Source organism: Marmota flaviventris, chromosome 3 (assembly GCF_047511675.1).
Source record: "Marmota flaviventris isolate mMarFla1 chromosome 3, mMarFla1.hap1, whole genome shotgun sequence".
NCBI lineage: Eukaryota > Metazoa > Chordata > Mammalia > Rodentia > Sciuridae > Marmota > Marmota flaviventris.
The window spans coordinates 62,872,040-62,881,770 of NC_092500.1; the positions used below are offsets into that span (position 1 = coordinate 62,872,040).

The 9,731-nt window shown below is 47.7% G+C and overlaps 1 protein-coding gene and 1 pseudogene across 1 annotated transcript; both read left to right on the top strand.

Annotated features, from left to right (window-relative positions):
* Positions 1 to 685: 685 nt before the first annotated feature.
* LOC114104088 (small nucleolar RNA U3) lies at positions 686 to 872 on the top strand (annotated as a pseudogene).
* Positions 873 to 5,005: 4,133 nt separating this feature from the next.
* On the top strand, positions 5,006 to 8,990 carry Gpr84 (G protein-coupled receptor 84). The gene is made up of 2 exons (XM_027949938.2): positions 5,006 to 5,100; positions 5,925 to 8,990. The coding sequence occupies exon 2, from the start codon at positions 5,930 to 5,932 to the stop codon at positions 7,112 to 7,114; it is 1,185 nt and encodes a 394-aa protein (XP_027805739.1). The 5' UTR covers positions 5,006 to 5,100; positions 5,925 to 5,929; the 3' UTR covers positions 7,115 to 8,990.
* The last annotated feature ends 741 nt before the right edge of the window (positions 8,991 to 9,731 follow it).

The following is a 9,731-nucleotide window of genomic DNA, read 5'->3' on the forward strand; positions in this document are numbered from 1 at the left end:
AAATGAACCCTCTCGAATCTTTTAAAGGTTCATTGAGAGCTCATGTATGTCAAGACTATAACTCACTGAGACTGCCGTTTGCAGATATGCTAGAATCCCTTCTTGTCCCACCCCCGCTATGCGATCTGAAAGGGAGAATTTGGTCACCTCTCACAGTGGGGGAAAGGGTCTGCTCCTTAACCTCAGAATTCAGTTCCAGCACTTACTCCCAAGAACAGCAGCTAACCCTGTGGACCTCTCTTGTAGCCCTACTGGGTGGCAGAAAAGTCAAACCAAAAGGCGCAGAACAAAACCCAGCATCTTCGAGGGGCCCTCCTGACTTTGGTCATCTCTTCTCATTTCCCCTCCTCTACCCACTTCCTAGTCTTGCAAAGACAGGAGGGAAGGTGGGATGATGACTGTTAAAGAGGAAGAAGAGGGGAATAGGGGCCCTGGGTTTGTGAAATTGGGGGTGGGAGTTCACTGTGGGTTCAGAAATGGAAACTGACAAGGAGGTTTTGTTTGTTTGTTTTTGTGGGGGGAGGTTGTTTTTCAACTTAATCTTGTTCAAAAAAAGGCAGAGAGTAGAAATCCAGAAGGATGAAAGTCCCAGAGAGGGTCTAGAAGAAACGGGTTGGAGAAACTGGGATACTGGCACCCCCTATAGGCACCTCAAACCTGCTGGTTTAAAACTGAATTAATCATTAAGACTATACTTTCATTTCCATAGTTCATTGCTAGAGATGTTTCTCTGAACAGGTAGAGCACCAGAAACCACAAGGAATAAGTACAGTGTTGTCGCCTGAGCATGAAACACGGCTCTTGGTGTTGCTTTGCTGTAACTGCCATTTGCCATTAGGAGGGTAAGAGGAAGAAGGTATCATCTGAGTAGTTTCTGGTTTCTTTCTTTCTTTCTTTCTTTTTTAATTTATTTTCAGAGGACTTTCTTCTATTTAATAATTTATTTTATATATTTATATGCAGTGCTGAGAATCAAACCCAGTGCCTCACACATGCTAGGTAAGTGTGCACTACCACTGAGCCACAGCCCCAGTCCAATTTCTGGTTTCTTGATATATTTTAGCTTTCTTCCCTCTGACTTTTTTACCAGTGTTAATTTTTCTGTAAACTTGTACTATGGTGTCTTTCTTCCTTTCTTTTTTTTTTTTCCTTTCTACACTGGGGACTGAATCCAGGTGGGGGCTCTATCACTGAGCCACATCCCTAGCCCTTTGAGATAGGGTCTTGCTACATTGCTTGGAGCCTTGCTAAATTGCCCAGGCTGGCCTCAAACTTATGATCCTCCTGTGTATCTGGGATTACAGGTTTGTGCCACTGTGCACTGCAAACTTGGACCATTTTTCAGTTTATTATTATTTTTAAATTTTTCTGATTTTTTAAAATATTTTTTCTTAGTTGTAGAGGGACACAATACCTTCATATTATTTATTTTCATGTGGTGCTGAGGATGGAACCCAGTGCCTCACACATGCTAGGCAAGCCCTTCGGTTTATTATTGAGCATCCATCCAAAGGCCACAATAGTGATCTTGTTGGTCCTGTGATGGCCACTTGTTTGGGAGTCTATTGGTCAGTGAAGGGATGTAAAGCCTTAGCCACTGGGTAGAAGTTCCCATGTGGGATCCAGGCAGGGTTTGATTAAAGATAGGGGAGCCAATATCTTTATTAAAGTTAGATGGGCATGGGGCTGGGGTTGTGGTTCAGTGGTAGAGCACTTGCCTAGCACGTTTGAGGCACTGGGTTCAATCCCTGGCATCACATAAAAAATAAATAAAATAAAGGTATTGTGTCCATCTGCAAATAAAAAATTTTTAAAAATATCTGGGCATAATAGTGCATGCCTATAATCCCATCAACTCAGGAGGCTGAGGCAGGAGATCACAAGTTTAAAGCCATTCTCAGCAATTTAGTGAGGCCTTAAGCAACTCAGTGAGATCCTGTCTCTAATAAAATATAAAAAGGGCTGGGGATGTGGCTTAGTGGTAAAGGGCCCCTGTATTAAATTCCCAGTACCAAAATAAAGAAAGAAAGAAAAATAAAATATAAGAATAAATCTGATTGCAGATGGCAGGAAAAAAAAAAAAAAAAAACGAGATTTGAAAAAAAGCAGTGTCTAGAACTTTGAGTCAGCCAGAAATGATGAGTGGAAAAGTAGGTGGGTTAGTCCAGATAGGGTAGTGAGAGTAAAAAACAAAACTGAATTCATTATTTACTTCTTTCATTAAGCCTGTTCCTCATCCCATATCCTCTATCCTTTTTTTGGTGCGGGGGATGCTGGGGTTGGAAACTGGGGCCTCACACATAGCATGCTAAGCGTGTTCTCTACCTCTGAGTTGTGTGTGTACATGCACGCTGATTGAGAGTAGCAGCGTCCAGGTAGAGACCAGAGATTCATCCTAGTTCTTCCATCTTCCTAACCTCTTCATCCATTGGCTCACCCTAAATAAGTCACCATATTTATTTATTATTATTTTTTTTTTTTTTTTGTGGTGGTGCTGGGGATTGAATCCAGGGCCTTTTGCATGCAAGGCAAGCACTCTACCAACTGAGCTATATTCCTAGCCCTTATTAATATTTTTAATATTTTTATTTTTATGGGCACCAGGGGTTTGGACCCAGGGTTCTTCACCACTGAGCCACATTACCAGCCCTTTTTATTTTTTATTTTGAGACAGGGTCTCACTAAGTCGCTTAGGGCCTTGCTAAATTGCTGAGGCTGGCTTTGAACTTGTGATCCTCCTGCCTCAGCCTCCTGAGCTGCTGGTATTTATAGACATGTGCCACCATGCCTAGCTATTTAACTTATTTTTATTTATTCATTTTTTACCATACCAGGGATTAAATCCAGTGGTGCTCTACTACTGAGCTACATCCCCAGCCCTTTCTATTTTTATTTTGAGACAGAGTCTTGCTAAGTTGACCAGGCTGACCTCAAACTTTCCTTCCTCCTGCCTCAGCCTCCCATGTCACTGGGATTACAGGAGTGCACTGCCACTTCTGGCTAAATAAATCCTATTTGACTTCTTAGTGACCTCGGAAGCCCGATGTTGTTCTCCATTTCCACACCACTGTCCTAACCAGAACTGGCTGCATCATTTGTGGGGCTTAGTGCAAAATAAAAAAGCAGGGTCCCTTCCTCACAAAATATCAATAATTTTGACTCAATGACTGAAGAGCATTAAACCGAGCACCAGACTCTTCTTTTTTTTTATACTGGGGATTGAATCCGGGGGCACTTAACCACTGAGCCACATCTCTAGTCCTATTTTGTATTTTATTTAGAGACAGGGTCTTGCTGAGTTGCTTAGTGCCTCACTTTTGCTGATAACTGGCTTTGAACTCACAATCCTCCTGTCTCAGCCTCCAGAGCCACTGGGATTATAAATTCACCTCTGCACCCAGCAGGTCCAGACCCTTCTAAGTGTGGGGCAATGACACAGGTGGCCTGGTCCTAACACAAGTGCTTTCTACCTCTGTCTGAGCTGGTGCATCTTTACTGATCTCTCTCACTCCCGGCCTGCATGCCTTCACTCTGTACAGCTATGTGAGGGCAAATCTCTCTAAAGACTTCTAAAACTCCAACTCCTTAGCATGATAAGCAGGGCCTTCTTCACCCCTCCCTTGCTCACCTCTCTAGGCTCTTCCCTGTTGTCCCACCATCACACTCCTGGTGGCTTCTGCCTGACACTGTTCTATGCATGCTGTTCCTTTTGTTTAGACTGTCCCATCTATCATCCAAGAACACTGTTCATCATTCAAAACAACTCAAGCTGGTAGTGGTACCACACCCCTGTAATCCCAACGACTCGGTAGACTGAGGCAGGAGAAAGGAGAGTTTGAGGTCAGTCTGGGCAACTTAGTGAGACCCTGGCTCAAAATTTAAAAAAAAATAAATAAATAAAACATGCTGGAGATGTAGCTCAGAGGCAAGATGCTCCTGCATTCAATCCTCAGTACTGCAACAAACAAACAACGCTGCGCATGGTGGTGTGTTGTCTGTAATCTCAGCGATTCATGAGGTTGGAAGACTAGCCTCAGCAAATTAGCAAAGCCCCAAGTATTTAGGGAGACCCTATCTCAAGACAAAAAATAAAAAAATAAAAAGCACTGGGGATGTGACTCAGTGGTTAAGCACCCCCAAGTTCAATCCTGGGTACCAAAACAAAACAGCCGGAAAATGGCACATACTTGTAGGAGGCTGAGGCAGGAGGATCAGTTGAGCCCAGGAGTTTGAGGCCAGCTATCTAGAAATCAACCAAAAACAGATGGCGCGTCAGATTTGGTCCATAGGCCACAATTCACTAACCTCTGATTTAAGGAATTAAATGAGCCTTTATACATTTACATATCTTTGTCCACAGGTAGAATACACATGAGGCCTTGGATCATTCTTTCTAATGTCCCCAGTGTCTTGCTCAGAGTCTGGTGCACAGTAGATACTCAATGAGATTTGTGGAGTGGACAGATGAATGAATGAATGATTAAACAGGAGCTTGGGTGCCTATGGGAAATGAAGCCATAATCCCGGATGCCCCATTTTCCATCTTTTTTACCCAACTCCATCTCTCACATGTGCTAGAGTATCACATGGGACCCTCTGACCTGAACCACCTCCAACTCCTGGACAGAAGACAAGCAGTGCTACCCCTAAACAAGCCCAAGGCTTCTGGGGGGCCCAGAGTTGCTCCTGGAAACTGGCCTCATTTTTGGAGTGGCCCAGATGACCTGATGCTGCCTCCAGGTCCCAACCATTCTCTGCAAGGATCTTCTAAGTGTTCTACCAGGCAAAGAGGGGAAGTAAGCAGAGTCCACGTCTAAGGAAGGAGAAAGGAAAGAGTGAAACAACTCTGGAGTAAATAGATGGGGAATTTCAACAGAGCAGCCCAAATTTCACTTGCTAAAGCAAAATGAGTAGGACCAACCGGAGGTGGGGAAGGAAGTGGCTGAGGTTGGGTAACTGGGGAGTTTCTTATTCTCTTAGTCTGGTATAATAGGAGACAGGAGAACAAGCTGCCTCCTACTTGAAACCTGACTTTGCACTGCTTTGGGGGTGAGTTGGACTTCTTCCCTTGGAGAGAGAATCAAAGACTGGGAGACTCAGGTGAGCACTTTTTTGGGGGGTGTATGTTTACTTTGTTGGACTTCTCATTTCTCAGATAGTAACTCATAGATAAAACTGAGGTCTGTGTGTATGTGTAACAGAGGGGAGCAGAGGACATTACAGCAGCCTCTTAAGTACAAAGATGGGACTCCTGAGTAGTCTTTGGGAATGGGGGAGGAATTAGGAAGGTGGAGGGTGCTGGGTTTACTGAGAGCTTCTGGATTTATGTGGGGGCAGACAAAGACCTGAGACATTTAGAAAAGATATCTTTGATAAGAACTTGGGAAAAATCTTTGGGATTGTGAAAGGACCAAGCCTAAGGGAGAGTTGGGGACCTTGAGATGAAGAGGTATGAGAATGGTTTGGAGGATGGTGAATTAAAGTGAGCTCCAGGAGCACACCCAGTGGCCAGGGGCTCAGAGCTGCTCAACAGACCTAAGTCAAAGCCTGGCATGTTGGCGCCTGCCTGTAATCCCAGTGATTTGGGAGGCCAAGGCAGGAGGATCACAAGTTCAAAGCCAGCCTCAGCAAATATGAGGCACTAAGCAACTCAGTGAGACCCTGTCTCTAAATAAAATACAAAATAGGGCTGGGGATGTGGCTCAGTGGCTGAATGCCCCTGAGTTCAATACCCTGTACCCACCTCACCTCACCACCCAAAAAGGGCTGGGAATGTGGCCCAGTGGTTAAGCACCCTTGGGCTCAATCCCTGGTACTGAGAGAGAGAGAGAGAGAGAGAGAGAGAGAGAGAGAGAGAGAGAGAGAATCTAAGTGCAAAGGCAGGTTCTGACTCCGGTTTCCTCTTCCACTCCCTTCCCCTTCAGCCTCCATGATGAGGAACACCTCTGAGGCCAACTTCTCCTGCTACCATCAGTCTGTGCTGGGCTATCATTACTTTGCAGTTACCTGGGGGGTGGTGGTGGCTGTGACCGGCACTGTGGGCAATGTGCTCACCCTGCTGGCCTTGGCCATCCAGCCCAAGCTCCGGACCCGCTTCAACCTGCTCATCGCCAACCTCACCCTGGCGGACCTGCTCTACTGCACCCTCCTCCAGCCCTTCTCCGTGGACACCTACCTCCACCTGCGGTGGCGCACTGGCGCTACCTTCTGTAGGATATTTGGACTCCTCCTTTTTGTTTCCAACTCTGTCTCCATCCTCACCCTCTGCCTCATTGCACTGGGACGCTACCTCCTGATTGCCCACCCGAAGTTCTTTCCCCAGGTTTTCAGCACCAAGGGGGTAGCGCTAGCACTGGTGGGCACCTGGGTTGTGGGTGTGGCCAGCTTTGCGCCCCTCTGGCCCGTTTACGTCTTGGTACCTGTGGTCTGTACCTGCAGCTTTGACCGCATCAGAGGCCGGCCTTACACCACCATCCTCATGGGCATCTACTTTGTGCTGGGGCTTAGCAGCGTGGGCATCTTCTATTGCCTCGTCCACCGCCAGGTGAGGCGAGCAGCCCAAGCGCTCACCCAGTATAAGCTGAGCATCCGCAGCACCCACGTGGCGGGGACCAGTGAGGTCATTCCTGGTCGCTTCCAGGAGCTGGACAGTGGGCTGGCATCCAGAGGGCTCAGTGAAGGGATCTCATCTGAGCCAGTCAGTGCTGCCACTACCCACACCCTGGAAGAGGGCTCATCAGAAGTGGGGGACCAGGACAACAGCAAGGTAGCTAAGCAGTTGGCAGAGAAAAACCCTCCAGAAGCTTCTTCCAAGGCCGGGCCAACTAAAGGAGCCCCAAGAGCTCAGGACTCTCCTTCAGAGTTTGGGAAGGTGACCCGGATGTGTTTTGCCGTGTTCCTCTGCTTTGCCCTGAGCTACATCCCCTTCTTGCTGCTCAACATCCTGGACGCCAGGGTCCAGGCCCCCCGGGTGGTCCACATGCTGGCGGCTAACCTCACTTGGCTCAATGGCTGCATCAACCCAGTGCTCTATGCAGCCATGAACCGCCAGTTCCGCCAAGCCTATGGCACCCTCTTAAGACGAGGGCCCCAGAGTTTCCGTCGGTTCCATTAGAAACATGTCCCCAGCAACCAGAATCCCAAATGGTCTCTGGAGCCAGAGTGGCCAGCTGGCATGAGAACAAGTGACCGTCAGACCTGTGGGCATTTTTACAGTCTGTCCCCCAAACCACGGTTCTCCATCCCTTGATGAATGATTCAGCCCTAGGCTGCCCAAGGAGCACTATTAATTATTAACAGGTGAATTGCATGTTTTGTTTTGTTTGTGGTGCTGGGGATCGAACCTAGGGCCTTGTGCATGCAAGGCAAGCACTCTACCAACTGAGCTGTATCCCCAGCCCCGAACCCTTTTTACTTTTTATCTTGAGACAGGGTCTTGCTAGGTTGCAGAAGCTAGCCCCAGACTTGGGATCTTCCTGCCTCAGTCTCCCATATTGCTGGGATGACAGGTGTGTGCCACCATGCTCGGCTAAATGACATGCTTTTAATGTTTGGTTGTACTCTCTGAGCAAGAAGGAGCTGGAACCTAATAAGTGAGAATGTGGGGACCTATGTCAGAATAAGGATAAAGAGCACCTGGCCAGGGACAGAGCCTTCAGCTGAGGGGTGTCCCACTCATAGAACACAGTGAGGTAGTTTAGAAGAATGAGCTTGCAGGGCTGGGGGTGTGGCTCAGTGGTAGAGCGCTTACCTAGCCCCTGTGAGGCAGTGGGTTCCATCCTCAGCACCACATAAAAATAAATAAACAAAATAAGGTTAAAAAAAGAAAGGATTAGCTTGCCTTTTTTGCTTAACTTCCCAGAAATGATCTCTGCCCCTAACAACTGCTGCCAGCATCCCCCATCTCCACAAACAGGTTTATTCCACTCAAAAAAGTTTGGTGATCCAGCTTGGACACCCACTCCAGTGAACCCAGCTGCCCGCCCTGCCCTGTGCAAAGGGAAGAGTCACTGATGAGGAGCCCTGGCTCTGGGAAATGGAACTGAGCTTTGCCGAGGCAAAAACGCGCTTCAGCCCCCCTAGTAGGGTCTCACTCTTTGTAGCTAATTCATCCTGTTGCAGGCCATTTAAATACCCCATTATCCTGGCTTCTGAAACAGGGCAGAAACCAAGAGGGCTCTGGGGCCAGAATAGCGGGGAGACCATACCAGCCCTTTCCTCCAGCCCGACCTACACATCCAGTCGCGGTGGGCATGCTCACGCACAGCGTGAGAACACTTGCGGCCACCAGGTGACGCTGGTTCTCTGTGTTTTCCTTTCTGGCTTTCTGCTTAAGGACAGGAAAAAAAAAAAAAAAAAATACCAGCAGAACAGCAAGTCCAGTCCAGGGGTCAGAGACCCAGGGATCTGCACCCGCCCTTTCTCCAAAAAAAACTTAGGAAGAAAAGAAAATAATTGAGACCTTTTAATTTTTCATGAGCTATTCATTATCTCTGGTGGGCAGCGTGGGAGAGCAGGGTGAGCACTGTGGTGGCACTGGGGGTGGCATATGAGGTCAGGCTGGCACGAATGCGGAGGCTGAGAGTTGTCCCCTTCCTACCCACAAACCCGCGTGGGTTGAGAGCACAAGGGAAGTCTGGAGAGATTCAGGCAAGGACACAAAGAACCAGAGTCCAGGTGGACAGATGGAAACCCTCACATGCCACACACCTCCAGGGCCCAGGAATCCTGTTCCTAAACTGGAACCTGCATTTCGTGGTGTCCTCCTTCCACAGAGATCATCAGCAGTCAGGTTGAAGCTACTGAGGCAGGGGAACTGCAGGACCAATGAAGAACATCAGCTTGGGAGTGCAGAGAGGAGGGTTCCAGTCAAGGCTCGCTGGGAATCAGCTCCATGAACTTGAACAGATCTCTGGACCACTCTGGGCCTTAGGTTTTATGATCTGCACAAGGGGGAGGGGACTCTTCCATGAACCTACTGCAGTTCTAAATCCTGCAAATAAATTGTTTTACGTAATTCTCACAAAATTCCTGTGAAATATTTATTATTATACACATGAGAAGACTGAAGCATAAACAAGTTAATTTTGTGCAAGGTCAAAGGGCTGGTAAGTGATCTGACCATGATTTGAGGGCAGTCATGTTACCAGCACACATGGCTAACCACTACAGAACAGCTGCCTTGCTAAAACTAGGATCAAGTGACCAGATGATGCCTAAAATTCTGTCCTACTCGGACCTTCTAAGATTCTGAAAGTTGATGACTCTCTGAAGGGTTGTAAAAGGGTTTACTTTTCATATTCCTTGAAGGCAATTCAAAAGCTTCCTCAAAGTAAAAGGGAGCAGCAATAGGGACTGAGGTTAGACCGCAGGAAGGACTTCCTAATTAGCAGTCACTGGAAAAATGAATCAGGTGACGTTTTGAGGGGTAAAAATGTGAAAGAAACCCTGGAGTCCGAGACCATACAGAGGACAGGTATTAGCAAGAAGGCAACCCTCTTCTTTCTCACCCTTCACAGCCCTAGACACCCACCCCTGGCCAGGTAAGGGCTGGATAAGGGGAAAGAAGCGGCTTTCTTCAGGTGCTGTCTCCCCTGCGGATGTGCGTGGCGCGTGTCCCTGCACTAGGTTCCCCGTGGTGCGTTGCTCACGCGTGACTCGGGACAAGTGTATGCGTCTGGGAGCCCTGCGTGCTCCTGAATGTGAGGGTGTCTGTCTCTGTCTCTTTATCT

What these genes read in the sequence shown, in the direction of transcription:
- Gpr84 (XM_027949938.2), top strand. Translation starts at nt 5,930, where the DNA reads ATGATGAGGAACACCTCTGAGGCCAACTTCTCCTGCTACCATCAGTCT.